This window comes from Pundamilia nyererei, unplaced genomic scaffold (assembly GCF_000239375.1).
Source record: "Pundamilia nyererei isolate P.nyererei 1_Seehausen unplaced genomic scaffold, PunNye1.0 scaffold00011, whole genome shotgun sequence".
Classification (NCBI taxonomy): domain Eukaryota; kingdom Metazoa; phylum Chordata; class Actinopteri; order Cichliformes; family Cichlidae; genus Pundamilia; species Pundamilia nyererei.
This window is the reverse complement of record NW_005187412.1, coordinates 2,104,225-2,123,772: the sequence shown is the minus strand read 5'-3', so window position 1 is coordinate 2,123,772 and position 19,548 is coordinate 2,104,225. Positions and strand designations below refer to the sequence as shown.

Here is a 19,548-nt window from a genome sequence, read left to right as displayed (position 1 = left end):
ATATATATATGTAGTGCATATATATATAGTGCATATATGTTGTGCATGATCTCATATTCTCGTGTTGCTGTTCTTCCTACGCCATCATAGTAATGTTAGTTAAGCATCAACATCGCAAATGACCAATGATGTTGTTAACCAGGAAGTTATCACAAGCAAACCCAGCATTTACTGCATTTTATTAATGAATAAAGGAAAAGCTTAAAGTGTTCATCATTTCTTCTAAAAGATTTCTTATATAAATGAGGGCCTTTTTCTCTATGACATCAGAACAACATGACTAATGTTGGTCCTGAACCAACATTATTATGATGATGCAGGAACAACAACGACAACACGGCGATATCAGATTCTCCGTATGATGTAACAGCTGATCCATCCCTTATTTATTTCATCATTTACTCCAACATTTTTGCACTCTGGACCTTTGCGCATATAAATAGACAATAACAATATGTAGAGCATATGTCATGCTGATACTGTCCGTATCCGGAGGCAAGTTCCCTGTATGTGTGCGCGTACTTTGCCAGTAAAGCCGATTCTGATTAAAGGAATTGTGATTACACTCGATTAATGTAGACAGACTGACTTTCTGTGCTCCAGTGAGTCAAAGTGGAAGAAAAATGAAAATATTATGCACACTCTAACAAGCAGGCTTGGTCTGTCAGATTAGTCTGTTTGAAAACATCTGAGTGGTGTCATGTCAGGTACGTGATTAAATTCACAATTATTTTTTTTTTTTTTTTGTGGGGGAATTTTCACCCAGGGGATGCTTTTAGTTCAGCCGAAGTAATGTAAGAGAAATACACATTTTTAAAAGTGTCACTAAGAAATGCGAAATGCTCTGGTTGGTTGGTTTTTCAATTCTGTAGAATTTAGTCTGAGAAAAACGAATGTCATAGCAAATCACAAGGGTTTGTCCTCCATCGTCATCTAGTAATATTTAAGGCTTCTTGCAAAAATTACGATTAAAAAAATTGTGATTTGCAACACCGATACTGATACTTGGTAATTGAAAAATCTGATAGATTGCACAAGATTTTCTTCTTTCACACACATTAAACAAATTTCCAAAATATTTATCAAGTATAATTATTTATGAGTTCTTGCTATGACAACATAACAATGCGGTTCAGCTAATATATAATATGTATTGCTGATATTATTGATCAGGCTCTGCTGTTTTACTTGCTAAGGAAACAGTATTGCTAGTAGCAACAACCTGTCGAATATCCACAAGGCTTGCAGAATCTTCCATTTGCCCTTCTTTTGTATGATAATGCATTTTATCTCAGACTTCGGTTGCAAAGCAGAATAGTGCTATCATTTGATATGAGGGAGAACCATGTCCTAATGCAATAGTAAGGTTAGTACTATTCTGCTTTATGCTGTGTGTGTAAGTGTTGTATTACAGTGATGGTTCTGTGGAGACAGAGCGTCAGAAGCACTTTCCCTAATCCTGCTAAAGCAGCACACATGGGAATGATTACTTGCACAAAGCCATGACACTCTGAGTTGTTCAAATCCTTTTGTTCAAAAGAGAGCGACAAACAGAGGGGCAGACAGAGAGCGGGAGACAATAAAAGAAAGTGATTTAATTCAGTAAATGTGACATCATTTTATGTCTAGTTGATCTTCTTGTTGTATGGGTTGCCCGAATGAAGCCTCCACAGTTCTTCGTGTTGTTTTGGGTCGGCTATCAGGACAGGGCCGCGGCGCTTTATTTTTAGGCAACAAATCGAGTCAGTTTAAGAAAAGATCCCCCAATTCTAGAGCAATGGAAGTGGATCATTAACGCAGCATGGCTAAAATGTAAAAATTTGTCGGAGGGAAGCACTTCAAAAGACGACCCTATGTGAATTAGAAACAAAAGGTTTCCTTTCATTCTTTCTTTAATAGGGTGTTTTAAACCTGTTTTCTCCTTGGATAGAAACAGGATTTCTGTAATGAGCTGGTGAGTCACTGATTCTCTCGGCTTAATTTTTTTTTTAATTCCCTGCCTCCTCCCTCTTTTTTTTCTCTTTCTCGCTCTCACTTTATTTCTTGTGCTCACTGTCTCTCTAAATGGGCCAAGGCAACTTTCTTTGCCGTCTACTGGGGGAAGGAAGTAGATTAAGGCTGTTAACAGGCAGAAGGATGCTGATCAGCCTTTCTGGTCTCTGCTCTAATGCTCGGTCCATACTGTGCTCTCCTCCTCCTGAGGATCCTGGGCTATAGGCTCCCTTTGAACACATTGCGTTTGTTTTGAACTGGCATGCGGTGGAAGAAGTGCTGTTTAACTGAAAAGCCCATTTGATTCGCACAAATATACCCCAAAACGATTTAAAAGTGTCATGCAGAGACGAAGACAAAAGAAGAGAAAAAATAGAGTGCACTGTCTTCACATCTGCAAACAGTAAGTAGTAGTGAGTAGAAATAAAGCATTGTGCAGGCCTGCTGTGTCTATTTGTGTTGCTTATGAGTGAACATGCTGTGATGCGCACACTCTAAAGACAAGGCACACACAAGTACGCTATATTTAGATGACAAACTGCCATAAACCCAGGCTAAAGGGGGAAGAAATAAACAAAAGAGAGAGGGGGGGAGAGAAGCAAGGCGGTCCAGAAGCATCCCCTGTCACGGTGCAATCCCCCATGTCCTAATTACACAGGCTTAGAGGAAACGGAGGATTAGCCACTGATTCACCACGCTTCTCGCCTCATCTTCTAATAAGTTCCTTTCTTGTCTCCTTGCCACCCTTTGTGCCACCCTCCATGTCTTTCTCTCCAGGTAAAGGTAGCAAGATACTATTGACTTGCGGCTTTCTCTCTTTCTTTGTTACATCTTGTCGGCATGCCAGGCTCAGAGAGCATGAGCATGTTTTAGTTTCAAACACGTCGCCATAAAGAGTCTTAAAGAGGTGTTTGAAACTATTACTCACCTGTGGATCTGTTTTTGAACATTTATGTAGTTCTACATGTTTTCAATATAAGAAAAAACATTTAAAGAATATTTATAGTACAATTTCTATATTTCTTTTTACAGATATTTAAAATATTTTTTGTAATCCTGTATTTATATGACTTTATATGGCTAATGCCAAATGCATATTGATAACCCATTGCAGGATGTTTGTGAGGAATTGTCTTTAAAGTCATCTGGACTCTGGCAACATTAAGATTTTGTTAAATTAACTTATGATAAACACATTGCATTGGAGCTGATTAGTGCAGAGTTGTTGTAGAGTTAGCTTGTATAAACAATGGCTAATGTTCTTCAATGCTATAGATTTTTCAGATTTATTGTTTGCTAGGTATAAATAGCTTAATGACAGTAGGATAGATGTCTGAGGGCTGTTCCTCTCAGACATCTATATCTAATAGCTTCCCTGTGGCTACTCTCCTGAAATTGCTCCACCATTAAAACACTTACAGGGTGAAAGAAAGAGGAGCGATCTATTGCCAGAGGAAATGTGAATTATACAAGGTCTTAAGTCACAGGTTGGAAAGGAAGACTTTTTTTTCGGGGGGTTGGGAGGATTGTCCGTGGAAAGAATCTGTCTTGACTGACCATACAATATTTAGTGAGCGTCTCTGACTGCCGTGAACACAGAATACTCAGAGCTGCTGCATGCTCGATAATATATATTTTTTTCTTTGTTTATTCTGCGGTTAGCCTTCTTTTCCTTTGTTTCTGTGTCTCCAGCATTGAAAATCTCTTATTGAAGAACACGCAGAACTTGGCTGAGCGGGTTTCTCAAACACAACAGTGGGAACTTTGTCACATGTCGAAGATGTGGTTACAGATAAACAACAGTTTGTCTGTTCTCAGCTCTTTTTTGGCTTTGAATAGGTTCCCGTGGCCGTATATTACTGTGGAACCTGTTCTTCTAGTCTGAGATTTGCCTGTCAACAAACAGAGAAATGCTGACATTCACCTCTTTTTTATCGCACTTGTGCATAGGCTGACCTTTGCTAACAATTAAGCGGGTGGAAATCTTCTGTAATTGATATTTTTGTCAGGGAGCTCATGGATTGTGTGTGAATTGCAAGTCTAAAACATGTTCTCAAAATGCACTTGTGGCGTGAATAAGGCACGGCGGGACCACGGAGCAACGTTCAGAGCCAACTTTATTTAATTCACGTCACACCACACACACACCAACCCCTGAGTCCCCGTGTTTTAACACGGCGGGCGTGATTGCGGATGCCGTGCAGGTGCGTCCGCACGGCACCGCCAACCATGCCCCACCACAGCACTAAATTCAGGGAAGGCTATTCATATTCGAACTGGGTATATTAATCGAGGTTCATTAAAAACCAATCGATATGTCCTCAAGTTGCCTGCACACTGGCACGGGAAAACTCTAAGTGGTCACTCCGCAAGGACGTCAACAGGCACACACACATGTGCGCTCACAAGCAGCAGCGGTTATAAAACCACGTAAATCATTTGCAAACACATTTGTATTTATAAGGACTGCATCCCACGTTTTACTGCCCTCATTTCTGCTTTGTGTTAAAGGAAAAGTGCTGTTTGAGCACACCGTGTCATTTAAGCTAAGGAGCATCCGCCTGCCCTCATCTACACAACCCACAGACCCTTCTTGCCACCCACTGCACACAGCAGTGCTTGCTCATCATTGATTGGGCTTTGTGTGTTTGTTTTTGTTTGAATATGAGCTTATGCTCCTCTTCCTCTTCCTCTTGAGTTTTTATCCCTCTCTCTCCTATGCACAAAGACTCTTTCCCCAAGGTGTTCTTTGAACAACTTAGCTAGGCATTAGCTGACGGAGGGACTTGTAGCTCATGAGGGAACGCCTGAAGAGAGGACGTGTTTGATCCTAAGATATCTGCCCTTGATTCTGTCTCTTCTGTGCCAGCCACCCAGTGCTCCCCACCGCCGCTGCCAAGCATTTCTGCCTATAAGTCGGCATTCTTATGCCTCCAACTGAGATAAAATCTATCACGCTGGAGAGGACTACCCTTCTCATTGTGCAAAGTCACCCACTGCACATGAAAAATAAAATCTACTCACTCAACATCTCTAAGGTATGCTTTACATCGACTCCACAATTTAGCAGGAACATAAGTTAAAAAGGAGCAAAAAAGTCTATTTAAACATTCAGCTTGCTCCAAATTACCAATTTATATCACATCACAGGCAAAATTTAGTGTTGTTTTTGGTTTCAAGCGGCGCAGTAGACCGGCGTAAAATGCTGGTCCCCTAGCAAACTGTGATGAGTACACCAAAGCAGCAGTTTCATGGAAATACTATTGTTTTCCAGCCTCTTGAAATTAAGTTGGCAAAATATACTGGCCAACTGTAGAGAACAGCCAACGTTCCCAGCACAGCTTTGTTTTAGATTCATAACAGTATCGGATGCAGTAATTCACTTGAGTAATGTCCTCATTTTCAACACAGCAAAACTGTGCAGCTAAAAAGAAATATAGACTGACTTTAATCTGGAAGAAACTAAAGCATAACAGGTCTGTCAACAACTTAAATGACAGAGGCAGCATAAAACCACTTCCACAGATTTTAAATGCATTTACATTAAAATCTATTTAATTAATAATCATTAATTAATACTGCTTTCTTTTATATATAATTTATTTTCTTGTGTGGCCCCTCCAGTCTACCTTGTCAACTGAATTCTTGACAAGATAATGTAGCACAGTCGGCTCACTAAGGCCCCAAGTCTGAAATACTCTATTTAAGTACTGTTTTTGGTCGACCGGCGACCTGAGAAGTCAGATATTTAGCAAACATTAGGCTCAGTCAGAGTGGAGACTCTCTCATCTGTGCAATCCAAATATTTAGTTACCCTGATTGGCTGAGAATGTGGGAATGTGTGTGCGTGTGGGGTGGGTGGGTGTATACGGATGGATCAGCTGGGCTAGATAGAACTAGGTGAGGAGATTAAAAGGAAAATGACACACACACATGCACACCTAAACCCACACTGCGAGCTCCCCCAGGTGAACAGGTGCAGTCATGGTCTGTCACAGATGCTCTGCGCGATTCGTCAGCTGCCATTCCTCCTGTCCACCTTGGGTGGTATGGGAGAAATTCACCACAACACAACCGCAAATATACACAAATGCACTGACTGATTTTTTTTATTTTTTTTTTAGCCTCATAGGCTACTTCTGTAGCTTATAGAGCTGTCTAAAGACTCCCCAGGTGTGACTGTGAGGAAAACGACTGATGAAATTTATGATTTGTAACTTTTTAACAAGTTCTTGAACTTAGGGAGCACTCTAACATGCTATGGATTTTCCCAGTGTTATGTTTTTGCTAGCCGCAGCCTTTGAGTACACCTCCCTCTTGGTTCACCCCTCCCTTCTCAGGAACCACAGTGTGTGACAGTGGGACATTAATCACAGGGCTGGGTAATAAAGCGAGGAGGGATGGGCATGTAGGGCCAGGGGGGCAGGCGTCTGGAGGGAGAAAAGGCTGTTTAGGGAAATCACACCATGCTTTATGACACACACTGATACACAGGCACACTTTTACACTCACAGGTTTCGTTGCACACCCTGTGCACATCATATTGAAAGCATCCAGCCTAAAACTTTGAAAAATTAGTTGAAGAGGAGAGAAAAAAAACAACTCATTATTTAGAGAGATGTGACCATTACCTCTCTATTAGTCACTGCTTTGCCTGCTTGTGTCATATGATGTGGCCCGGTCCTTGTTAATGAAGTGTTAATTTAGAAAGACTTTCTTTTTGTCAGCAAATGAGAGGGAGGTTTTTGGTTTTTTTGCAATTTAGAAAGACTCAATAGGTGTTTGCGGCTCATTAAAGAATAACACCTTAACTGCTGCTGTGCTGCTGAGGTGAATGGAAATTTCTGTTAAGCTGAAAATGTGAAACAGTAAAAGAGTGTGAATGCATGTGATCACTTACTAAACGATAGCACGGCACCGTTCTTTAATCTACTGGTTGTGTAACTTTTCAGCCTCTTTTTTTTTGGTAACATCATCTTCATTCTTTCTTGGCTTTTCACTCTGGAAACTCGATTGTTATTCATGTAGTAGGTTTATAAAAGGTTCCCAATTATAGATCCTACACTTCTGTGAAACACAGCTTCAGCCCGGTAGATCCTTAAGATCGACCTATTGAACTGACTGAAAGCAGAAAAAAATGTAAACCAAACTTTTGGACTATGTAAAGACTCTAATTCAACCATTACTAATAAATCAGCTTTAAATCTTCCTCAAAAGACGTGTTTTTTGCGATAATTCTTAAATTCTTAAAACTTATTTACAGTACATGGATTTCCTTGGAAAACAAGGCCAAGGACAACATCACAGAGGAATTCAAATTGGTGTTAATAAGTATTAATCATATACAAAATGTTCTGTTCTAAATATGATCAAATGTAGCATAACAAAAAAGGCTAATGGCTAGCTTTCAGTTTAGCTAGCTCTCAGAGAGATTTAGGCTACGTTCACACTGCAGGCGAAAGCGCATCAAATCAGATTTTTTTGACCCTATGCGACCCATATCCGATCATGGTATGACAGTGTGAACGGCACAAATCCGATCTGGGTCACTTTCGTATGTGGTACTGAATCCGATACATATCCGATGTTTTAGAAAGCGACTGCTGTTTGAACGGTCATGTCACATTAAATCCGTCTTCTATGTCACCGACACAAGACAGACGCCAATTATCAGCTCCGGAGAAGACATCGAAACTGTCAGTGAAACTGTTGGGAAGAAATCGTTGGAGAAACGTGAACATTTTATTTGTACTGTATAATCTGCAGATTCTGACAGAAATCTGCAACTATCCTTTGAAGCACCTAAAACTCTCTAAAACAGCAATAAGGATCATTATTAGGTTATTTGCATTATTATGTAAATTTACATTATTATGTAAATAACAAAATAACTTAAAGCAAAAATTGGGAAACGGAAAGTCCAAAGTCTTTATATCAACGGCCATCTGTCAAACAATATTGTTTGCTCTTGGTCTAAACAGAGCGCGTTGTGTGTGACGTCTTCTTTTGCGCATGCGGGCCGCTTTGAGCGTTCACACTAGAGCGTGTTTGCTGTCGCATTTTATTTGTAGTGTGAACGAGCAGACAAAAAAAATCGGATTTGATCAAAAAATCAGAATTGAGCATTAAGACCTGCAGTGTGAACGTAGCCTTAATGATGTTGTGGGTTACATGGTGTTAATAATAATAATAATAATGGATACTTTATTGATCCCCATGGGGAAATTACTTGTTTTTCTCTGCATTTGACCCATTCACTCAGTGAAGCAGTGGGCAGCCCACTAAGCAGGCGCCCGGGGAGCAGTGTGTAGGGACGGTACCTTGCTCAGGGGTACCTCAGGGTAGCCGTTAGGTGGATTCAAACCGCCGACCTTCCGATCATGGGGTGACCACTTTACCTACTGAGCTATCCCTGCCCTGTTACTACTGATCATTAGGTCATTTTAAAGACAATAAAGTTCCTTCATTCAGCGTTTTTTTCTTTTCTTTTCACCAAACGTATTATCTTATTCTGGCTCATCTCACAAAACTGATGTTGACAAATAAAACAGTGAACACGAATCATGTACTTATTTGCTTTCTTTTGACACATTGTGTCCTTTTGCTATTGCTGAAATATTTCTTAGAGCAGCTTTCTGACTTTTATATCCATTTTAATGTGCTTTTAGCATTGAAGATAACTGGCAGCTACAGAGATGTCCTATCAAAGTCACTGTCGCGCATTCTTGAAATTTTGCCCGTAAGTAAGGCAATTAACCCTGCTAAATGTAGCAGCTCTGTTTCTCTTTAAGAAAGTATTCAGAAGTTTAAAAAAAAGGTGTGTGTGGAATTAAACCTTTTTGCTGGCAATAGAGGTATAATACATATCTGATTTCAATAAAGGATTCAGGTCAAGAGTCTACGATATGGCTACAAAGATACAAAAATCAACCCTGCCTGACTTTTGACTTGGAATTTTGATAAGTGTTACAGTCCCACTTTCCCTTGAAGCTGCAGTTGAATCTTACCTCTTCTTTCTAACGATAGGATGTTCTAGTCATCAATCGCACATTTTTGCTAAATATGAGTGGATCACCCTCCTGCCTTTCATGGGTTCCCATTTATTTCACAGACACTGTACTGGCCTTTTTGAGACTTGAATGTAAGATGAAGTCTAAAAATATATATATCTCTTTATAATGTCAGTGCCTGGTGTTTAGGCCAGTTTTGTAAATGAGTGAACGAAGAAAGATAAAAAAAAAAATCTCTGTGCATGGTGTAAATATATATTAATATCTTCATTTTCATCTCAAGGTTTTGATTTTACAACAAATATCTAGAATACCGACTTCAAATTGAAGATGCCAAACGAGTGCAGGTATAAAGTGGTGGAGATATAATGCAGGTAATGTGCTTCCTCGATGATTGGCTAATATAAATAGGAAATATTTATACTGCCATATCAGTTCAGATGAGCAGATTTTCAGTCAATCGGTGTAGCTTATATTGGACCACATAATCGCAAGAGAGAACCTGCTGAGCATGCCCCTGGTGGCCATATCAACACAGGCAAATGTGTCCTTGATCCAGACATCTACTGCCCATCCCAGAGAGCTGGTGAAGCCTAGGTGAAGAAAGTGAGAGAAGGAGGGAGAGTGCGAGATGAATGTCACCTCTGCTCTCATATGTCATATTGGTAGTCATAGATATGAGGAGAACGCCTCAAGGTTGAACATGCAGCTGAGACATGAATAATCTATCAGAGGATTCCTCCAACTAAACAGAGGGCAATATGTCAAAATGGATTATTTATAATTTAATTTACACGTGTTGAATGGACAATCACGAGACATTGCTGAGGCCAGATGAATTGTTTGTGTCTGGAATTCACACACTGGTTTGTTAACCAAGCGTGGTTACATGTATTCCCTGTACGCTGTAGCTTGGTGATGGATCACAATAACAGCGCGTTGTCATTAGAAAGTGCATTCAGGTTTTTGTTTTTTTGTTTTTCATGCACAAGCTTTGGACCGAATCGCTTTGACATGTTGTTTATACTTTCTTACCCAAATCACTTTTTGCACAAAACACAGGCACACACTCTCCCATTTCTCAGTGCGTGCAGACGCATGCACTCACCCCCACACTATTTAAATGTAGTCCGTCTCGTACTGGTCTGGCCTCTGCTTTCCAGCTCACCTTATTTCTTCTTCAGATGACTGCTTCAGCATGGGAAATGTCAAGCTCTCTTTGCCAGCACTGTTTGGCTTCTTCAAACATTTGTGAAGTGTTAAGCTCATCTCTACAGCTTAGGAGGGCAGTCTCTTAGGAATCTAGACTGCTGACCCGCAACACAGCAAAGACAGCCTAGCCAAGTGCACTCAAGCACATCCACTCTGCCTGCTCATTCGCATCAACCAAAGATTGTATTAGTCCCAAGTTTGTGGTCTCTAAAGCAGCACTCTCACCGTGCTGCAGAGGTTCATGCATTGCATAATGGAATTGATGGGGGTAGCGTCGCAGCTCTTAACAGCAATGTTGTCTTTTCACATTTAGTTGGAAACAATAGTGGAATGCTGCACTTAGTAGCCTCATTTTAACTGCAATTAATGTTGCCTTTAAAACAAAGCCAAAGCAAACACTCTCCTTGGTAACAAATTCATCTAAATTCCACCTACCGATTTGCGTTTCAAGAGCTGAAACCACAACAGGCTTGTTAGACGAAGATAAATTACGCTGATTTTTAAAATGTGCTTTGGTTCCAAACTTAGTGTGCAACAATGAAGAAATCAAGGTTTAAATCATTAACAGTCAGCCAGAGAGGTGAAAGAGGTGACAAGCTGTAATGAAAATGAGCAAGAGAGATGGCTATGTTCAATTATTTCTGTCTGCCACCTGTTCTGCTCTCACTTTTACTGGGCTACATAAACAGATATGAAAATCCTGTGACTAGAACTGCCTTGCTTCTCTCCCTGGAGACAGCTGCCTTAGTGTTGCATTTCTGCAAGAAATTGGAAATATGGTGTTTACCATATATGGTTCCACAAACAGAAAGAGGCGCATGGCGTATCTCAAAAGTAATATGCAATTAGCTTGAGCTCTTTAGACGTCTGTGCAAATAACCTTTTCTATTATACCGGAGATGGCTGTTAAATTTTCCTGTGTGTTATAACATTTGTGAGATTGCCCCAACCTGTCCCTTTTTAAGTTTATGCGTCTTTAACTAATGGCGTGATAATGTTTTTCTGTCACATTTACAGTATATTTCACGGTCACATCTCATGATGATGGGAAACAAGGACCTATTTGTGTTCATTTTATTTGTGCTCTTGGAACTGTTCAGATATTGTCTTTCTGTGTGTCCTCTTGATTTCGTCCCACCCAGCCAGTGTAGAAATTCCATTTAGTATGGGACAACAGATGCTTTTTTTTGGTTGTTTGTTTTGTTTCATTTTTCACATTTTTTTTTCCACTTATGCCCAAAAGGAGGGGAAAAAAGTGCTTCTTCTTTTATTATTATTCTTTTTAAAACCAAGTTCTGGATCCGTTTGACACAGGCATGAACACTCCCATAATCAGCCAGAGTGTGCATCCTTCTGAATAGAGATGAAAGCGGGGAACACACACACACACTTATACACACATGCGTGCACACGCCAGCAACAAGAGCACACAAATAAACAGGCACAAACACACAGGGAAGAAGCACAAGCCATTTGGCACAGCCTCTCTGTCTAGGGAGGGCTTCAAAGCCCACTGACATGAATTTATGATAACGGCACTATGCCTTTGCCAAACCTCAACTGTTGTTGTTTTTCCTCTTGCTCCCTCCCCATCCTTTCTGTATGCTTTGCCATCCCCTTGATCAGGGCTTTGGAAATTGCTAGCAGGTGTCCCCCAGTCCCCTTGAAAAGCTATGTGCACGTACTATATGTGCATAAGTGCATGTGTTCATGAATATAAGTGTGTGTGCATGCGTCTTCCTTTTTTGCATAATTTCATTAGGACTGGCTCTAGTTCTAAGACTTAAGGCTCCAACTTCCTGTGCAGCTCAGTTCCATGATACTTCTATGAATCTTCTACCCTCTCCCTGTGTGGTTGTACTCAATTCTGTGCTCACTACTGACATAAAGATCACTTTCTTCTCCGTCCACTCACTCCTTCTCCCTTTTTTTCTCTCTGCAGATGAGGATTGTCTGAACTGTACAGAGGAGTGCCGGGTACTCGGTCATTCTGACCGCTGCTGGATGCCCCAGTTCCCCACTGGAGGAAACCAGGCAGAGGGTATCGACTACCGCAACAATATGTTTGTGCCAGCAGGGATGGAGACTGTGCCAGAGACAGAGACCTACGAGACTGTCAACCCCAATGGCAAGAAAACATTCTGTACTTTTGGCAAGGAGAGACGTGACCACACCGTCCTGGTTGCCAACGTCAAGCCCTACTTGAAGGCGAAACGTGCTCTCAGCCCACTGCTCCAAGAGGTACCCTCAGCCTCCAGCAGTCCTACCAAGGGCTGCTTCACCATGTCTCCTTGCTCCTCAGTCAAAAGCCCCGCCGACGGGGCCGAAGGCAAACCACCTCCGGCCACCTGCTCTGGTCACTATGGTCCTCCTGATGGTCAGTACCTGTCACCCACCAAACAAACCAGAGAACAGGGGGTCTACCCTTCCTTGCCTCCTTCAGACCCAGTGGCCAAGGTGCTCGCAGAGGCTCGCTCTAGGATCAGCCAAGAGGCAGCAGGTGAAATGGAGTGTGTCCTGGAGCAGGTGGAGCCAGATGCAAGCCGTGACGGAATGGACGCTGACCAGGTGGTGAGAGACATCGACAAACTATTGCAGGACTGCAGGGGAAGTGAAGCCACTGGCACGCTCAGGAAGTGACACAAAGAACTGCAGCAAAAAGAAGTCAAGACGGTAGAGAGAGGAGTAGGGTGCTATTCCACAAACTCTCATACCAAAACTCTCACCAAAACAAACTGAAAAAAGCTTAAATGGCTCTTATGACAGGAGCTCTTTTCACTGTATTTGTCGTAAGAAAACACTGAACATTTAATATATCAGTCATTCAACACCAGTTTCGGTGCTGAGATCCCTACCAACAGAAAGGAACTTGGTAACAAACATCTGAATTCTTCTGAATTTATAAACTCTTATGTTTTGGATTCCTAAGCAAATTGCAGAGGTTCTCGCCTCAGGCACCTCGCAAGCTTATTATCTAAGTGCCCACCAGCTCATAAGTGTGTTGTTCATGGTCTCGTGAAATCCTACATATTTAAGTGTGTAGGTGGATTTCTGTTATGTGTGATGGACATCAAAAACGATCGAAAAAGGACTATTTATGGTCAGATGCGACAATCGACGCGGACGCAGAAACAAATTCTAATCGTTTTGGGGCAGTCAAAAGACCGAAATCCACAAGCCGACATTATCCTTTTTGAATTTAATCTAAGTGTTTGGATCCTGTGTCTGAAAAGATTGGTTAATCAGGGGTGTGTTCGCAGGGGTTTGTTATGAACTCGGGGGTCGGAGTGGCTTCAGTGTCCCGCTGAAGGTGAATTATTACCAGTGTAACCATGCTTCACCTGTCATCTGTAGCTACATGTGTAAGCTGTGTCTGTCTCACACCTCTATTTAAATGTTCACGTTGCTGACCGGTGTAGCTGCACGCACACAAGTTTACACACGTGCACTACACTTTGCGCAAACATACGCTGACACACGCACTGATGCCTCACCACACTCAAACAAACACACACACGCACACATAGACACAAATGCTTAAACACAACTGTCCATCTGTGGAATTGTCCTATACATGTACGTCATCAGCTTTCAGTCCCTTGTGTACGGTGAATTATCATGTGTGTGGCTCTGCCTTAAGGCAAGTTGTAAAAAAAAAAAAGGGACATTTTTCCTCAACTGTGAAAAGATGATATCTATATGATTATATAGATGACTGTATGTATGAATCCATGTATAGTGTCCAAATATTAACAAAAATATTTATACATTTTGTAAGAAAACGAAAAAAAAAGAAGACGAAATGAGGAAACTAAACGAAATGTGTCCTGGCGTTAAGGTCGAGAGCGGCGTATTAACTGAAAGAACTACAGAGGACACTGCCATTGTTTCGAAGACAAATATCCAAAAATATAAGCGAAGAAGAAAATGTCCCTTCACATTCTCACTATACATAATATCATTATATGTGTAAATGTATCCAATTTAGATGTGTTTACATCAAAAAAATTGACATATTTTTTATTGATTTTACTGCAATTTCTGTGCATTTGAGCCAAATTGTTATGTGTACAAAAGCTATATTGTGTATTTTATTAAATTAATATATAGTTGTGTTGCAATATACTTGGGCTTATATTGTATTTGGCAAAAGTTGCCTTAGTAGCTGTCGAACTCTGTGAGTTTGCTTTAGTTTGGGTTTTATGTTGGTGTTTTCTCTTTTGTTTCGTTTTTTTTTCCATCTCTATTCTGCATCTTTGCAGGCTGGCTTCAGTGCTTTTGAGATGTCGCCTCTTTTTACCCTGAGATCCAGCTGGATCAGATACAATAACTGTTGAAAGCTTCATGAGCCAGCTGATCTAGAATACGGTTCAAACCAACGACAAAAAGCAACAACCACAAGAAAAAAAACAGTTCAAATATTTTTGCTGAGCAGATTTTTACAGGGCAGCTATTTTCTTTAACTAGTATACGTATTTTCTGTTCATTATGTTTTTACTTTATCTCCAAAAAAAGAAACCTGCCATATGGAAAGTGGAGTGGTTTCCTTGGTGATCATAAAACTGCCTTACTGTCTCTGCAGAGAGCTTGTTGTATCTGTGGAGCTTGTGACTGCTTATAAAGCCCTGGTCCACCAGAATGTGCATTTTCTATAAAGGACCAAACGAGGTTCTTTTTTCAGCAGTCTGTGTTGTTTATGTATGTACTCAATACCTGTTAGAATTATCATAGTTTGCAGAGAAACTTGACATCTAAAATTCTATCTGAAGTTCTCTTTTTTTTCCTTTTTTTTGATGTCTTTGCTGTTTAGGTACATGGTTTTATAGAGCCATGTGACTTCGCATTCAGGCTTTCTTAAGAGGAATAAAAAAGATACAGACATTTATTTTTGAAACAATTTTGGCACATTTCGGCCACTCTCTGAAATAATAGCGGGAGGTGCTTTTTCTAATATTCTCTGGTGGTAAAATACGCAGAACAGTAGGCTACTAGATTAGATGTGTTTTGGAAAAATGTGACCACAATCACCAAATGTATGTGGAGATGCAGCCATGAGAGGGAACAGTGACTTCAGATCCATACGACTCCTGGTACGTTTAACACCGGGAAGAGCTGAATGGGAATCTCAACAGCAGATATAACATCCTCAGTCCTGTGAACACATCACATCCGAGTTCTTTTGCTTCCTTTTTCTTAATTGAGATGCATGTTTGGCCATTCTCTTGTCAGTCTGCCATTTTGTTGTACCTACTTGCCATGTTTTTTTACATTTTGTGCATTCTACTCTTCATTTGCTTACTTTTCTCCTCCTAAGCCACTGGCTTTCTCGCCTCTGTGGAGCAAAGTATGCGTTGCCTTTTTCTCCTCTCTTTCATCTGCAGAGTATTTGGTTTCGTCTTACCCTTGCTCTTTTTCCTGGGAGATGGCAGAGGCTGTTTTTAGAGAGGACTTGGAGGATTTTGACAGAGGAAGAAAATATTTATGGCTCTTTTTAAATGAGTTTTTTTCCTCTCTCCTTGTTGTTATCTCTCTCAAATATCTGGATAAATCAAGCAAACCTGACATTCACAACATACAAACAGTTAAAATGTGCTGTTCTACGAGCACGCTACAACTGTGATCCATAAAAAAAGTCTTGTCACACACACATACACAAAAATAACACCAAGGCACTTCAGCTACACACTGCCTTTTATTTAAATGCTAGCCCCTTGGAGGTAAAGGCTCAAAGAGAGGGCAAAACACTACCCAGACAAATGTGACACTTCCACACTTTTCTTCATGCTTTATTTTTCTTTTTATCTCTTTGTGCTCAGTCTTCATGCTCGAACAAGCTTTCTGTGCGTGTGTGTGCGCGTGCAGAATTCACTTTCATGCCTTCATATTTTGACTAAACACTCCTTGATTTCTGTTCCTTCTTTTCGAGAGGTTTAATTCGCCCTTAAATTAAACCGCTTTTGTTGCACTGTCTCTTTCTTTTTTTCTTTTTCTTTTTTTTTTTTACTTTGACATTCACTGAACAACAAAGGTCAGAGGTCATCCCAGGATTCTTGAGCCCTGCTGCTGAAAGTGCTGTCCCCTCTAATGGCGTTCCACAGGCCCAGCCACTGTCTGTACGCTCCCAAACGTGAGGGCAAATGGGGAAATGAGCTGGGTTCAGTGGACAGAAGGTATTCTTTAAAGCCATGGCCCCTCTCTCAGGCTTTTTGCTGTTTAATAAAGCAGAGGCTGCTGCTGAGGTCAACACATAGTGGGAGGTGGAGCACAATGTAAGGCCTTTCATTGTTGTCTAATTACACACTGTTGGCATCATACACTGTTAGCAGTGCATTACTGAACTCTAGAGTGGGTTATTTTTGCCCACTTGAGACTGTTGGTTTTATCAAGTGATTAGGACAGGGCCTTGTTGAATGTGGCTAACCACCTCTGGTCTCTGACTCACACCGACGCAGGTGCACATGGACTCAGACAGCCACTGCTTCACACACACAGACAACATGCCTTTTTTTTTTTTTGGTAGTTACAGCAAGCACCCAATGTTTGTCAGTGTTGTCCCCTCACCCTCCAGGCCCGCACTGATAGCATAGGACTCCACGCTACAATGGGCAGCTGGTGAAAAGACCAGAGACATTCATTTGTATGGATTATTTCAACTGCTATTGTCTAAAAGCTGTGTTCATTGTGATCTATCTGAAAAAAAAAAGAAAAAAAAAAGATGAAAAGTTCAAATAAAAAAAGCAATTACTAATAACGTTTGCTCTTGTCCTTTTATGAGCCGGTTGAGGATTGGTTAGTCGCAGCTTTGTTTTGATTTCCCCTTCGTCTCCCGAGCGATAACCTCGCATGTGCGTCCACGGAGCCAATCTTTTTCTTGTCAAATAGAAATGCATTGTTTACTCAGCGAGTGCCAGATTAGTTTGGAACAGATAAAAGACTTCAGAAATATTTCCAATTGTGTTCTTCAATGTTAAATTCACATGCGCAGAGCAAATCCTACCAAAGTACACACACATAGAAACTTGCTGTGGGCAAATGATCCTCGATTCATTACATTAGTTCACATTTTCACCACATAAAGATTACTGCTCATGCCTCTTTTTCTTTTTTTTTTTTCTTGAATTGCTTAGAGGCAAACAAATTGGCGGTTGAAATTATGTCTACTACTGCTTCTCAAATAAGATTTTGTATTCTACCCTTCAGCTAGATTTTCATTCAGCGGCCAATTTGATGCCTTTTCAATGCTGGTCTGGTTAGATATACCACATTGCTCCCAAATCTGGTTTGCTTAATTCCTAATTTGTTTGTGTGTTACGTTAGAGATGCTCCGAGTGGCAGGTTTGACCTTCTTTTTAGTGTTTAGTGTAGACAAACTTTTTTCTTTCTTTTGAACTGCTGACTGGTGCTTAAAGTATTATTGCTTTGAAATGGGTTTTTAATGTCTTATTTCAGTGTTTCCCAATACAAAATGACAGACCATGGGAGCTAATGATACACCATTACATTTATCTAAGGAAACTATTCCATCATTACTGTTTAATTGCAGAAGTACATATGGCTCTTTGTGTTTGCGACTCCACGGATCCATCAGCGTACTGCTGTCTAAGGATTCGAGTCAGTAATTTTCCAGACTGCGGTCCTTCTAAGCATTCACACGGAGATGTCCTACAACCTGAAAGTGGATCATTTCTCAATGCTGATGTGATAAAATATCACGATTTTTTTCGCCACATACTTGCGTTTTTTATTCTAAATACGCTAAAATGAATTGTATCAGTAATATCGATCTGTGCAACATTTCAATAACAAAAAGAACAAAAAAAAACTTTTTTGAATTGGACTCAAACAAACTCTTTTTATTTTGGCCACAGAGAGAGTGTTTTACTCCAGCCTGGATTTACAGACCATTGGTATGCACCAAAGCTTTTTCTATGTTTTTCATCTAACTAGTTGCCTCGAGGCAGATATTAATTAAAAGGATAGTCGAGGCGCTCACACACAGCTTGTAGGACTGCAGTGGCTGTACACGCATCGCATGGTTGTCTCATTTGGCCCAGTGATAAGAGTTTCCTTTCAACCTAAATTGTACCTTCCTACCTATATTATATGTGCCAATCGTTTCTAATCAGAATTTCTCCGAACACACACAAGTTGTTATTGAAACTGCAGTAAAGTGCGAAACAGTAATGACGTGATGTAATACGCGATAAGTAGAAGCACAAGTGCGCAATGTGACTGTAACTGAGGTAAAAGACACCTCTCAGTGTCTGTTAGTACATTGTGTACACTGTATTTCACAGCATGCATGAGTAAAAAAACAAACTGATGTCAAAGAGAGGACAGAATCATAAATTCTATTTATAGCTTCAGTAATAAGAACAGGAACATGGTGTTTCTATTTGTTTGATTGTTTGCTCGTTTAGTTATATATATTGACCGCAGTCACTAAAATGAGTTTGTGATTTAAGCCTAACACAAGATAGCAAACTCATATTTCAGCATTTTAATCAAGGTCCTTGATCCAAATAACTGTGCTGATGGGATTTAATCAAGTGCTGTTCTGTATTGAGCTGGCTAAAAGGGCAAATGGAGAGAAGATCTTTTCAACATGAAGACAAGAAAGTATTCATCATATTCTATTGTTAAAGGACAAGGATCCTCCTTTCATTTGTGGTCAGGAAGGTACTGCAAATTGAAAATATGTGCGTTATGTGTATGGCTGTAACTGTGTGTGTGTGGTTTCATAAAGGAGACGTGAGGGACACCGGTAATATAAATGTATGCCTCACAACACAACCCTGTCACCTAAAAATGATGTTCCTATACAGTTAAACTGCTTTCCTTTCTTGTGCTTTCCCAGCTTCAGCTTTACTGGAGTCAGCCAGAGAAGGTTGTGTTGGATGGCAGGTTTACAAAGTGCAACACCTTTATGCCTTAAATAACAGTAATTGTGGATTTATTTATTTTTTAAAACCAGATGACCTTTTTCTAACTTTCCTTATTTCCATTATATAACCTAGCGAAAACCAGCGCTACGGGCTGTTTCTGCCCGGCATGCATTAAACTCAGTTACAGCTGAGAAAAAGAAAAATGTTTATTTACTAACAATTTGGAAACGTTAGAAATGCAGTAGGAAAGTGTAACTCAGGAGAAAAGAAGGAGTGGCAATGGCCCCATTCTGTACGTGTATATCATCGTTAGCTATTTACGCTGATTGTTATACATTTCTTTTCTGTTATTCGGAAACATCAATGCACCTATAAATCATTAGCCTTAATAGCTTCATTGCCACCAAATTACTACTAAACATGATTTAAACATGACTTCATTTGAATAC

At 40.4% G+C, this 19,548-nt stretch overlaps 1 protein-coding gene across 2 annotated transcripts in view; it reads left to right on the top strand.

Annotated features, from left to right (window-relative positions):
* The window catches only part of pcdh17 (protocadherin 17), a 66,887-nt gene extending 49,939 nt beyond the window's left edge, over positions 1-16,948 (top strand). For both annotated transcript variants that reach the window (XM_005724178.2, XM_005724177.2), the window contains exon 5: positions 12,157-16,948. In XM_005724178.2, the coding sequence (XP_005724235.1) occupies positions 12,157-12,854 (698 nt within the window). In that variant the 3' untranslated portion in view covers positions 12,855-16,948. The remainder of the gene's footprint in view (positions 1-12,156) is intronic.
* Positions 16,949-19,548: the final 2,600 nt, after the last annotated feature.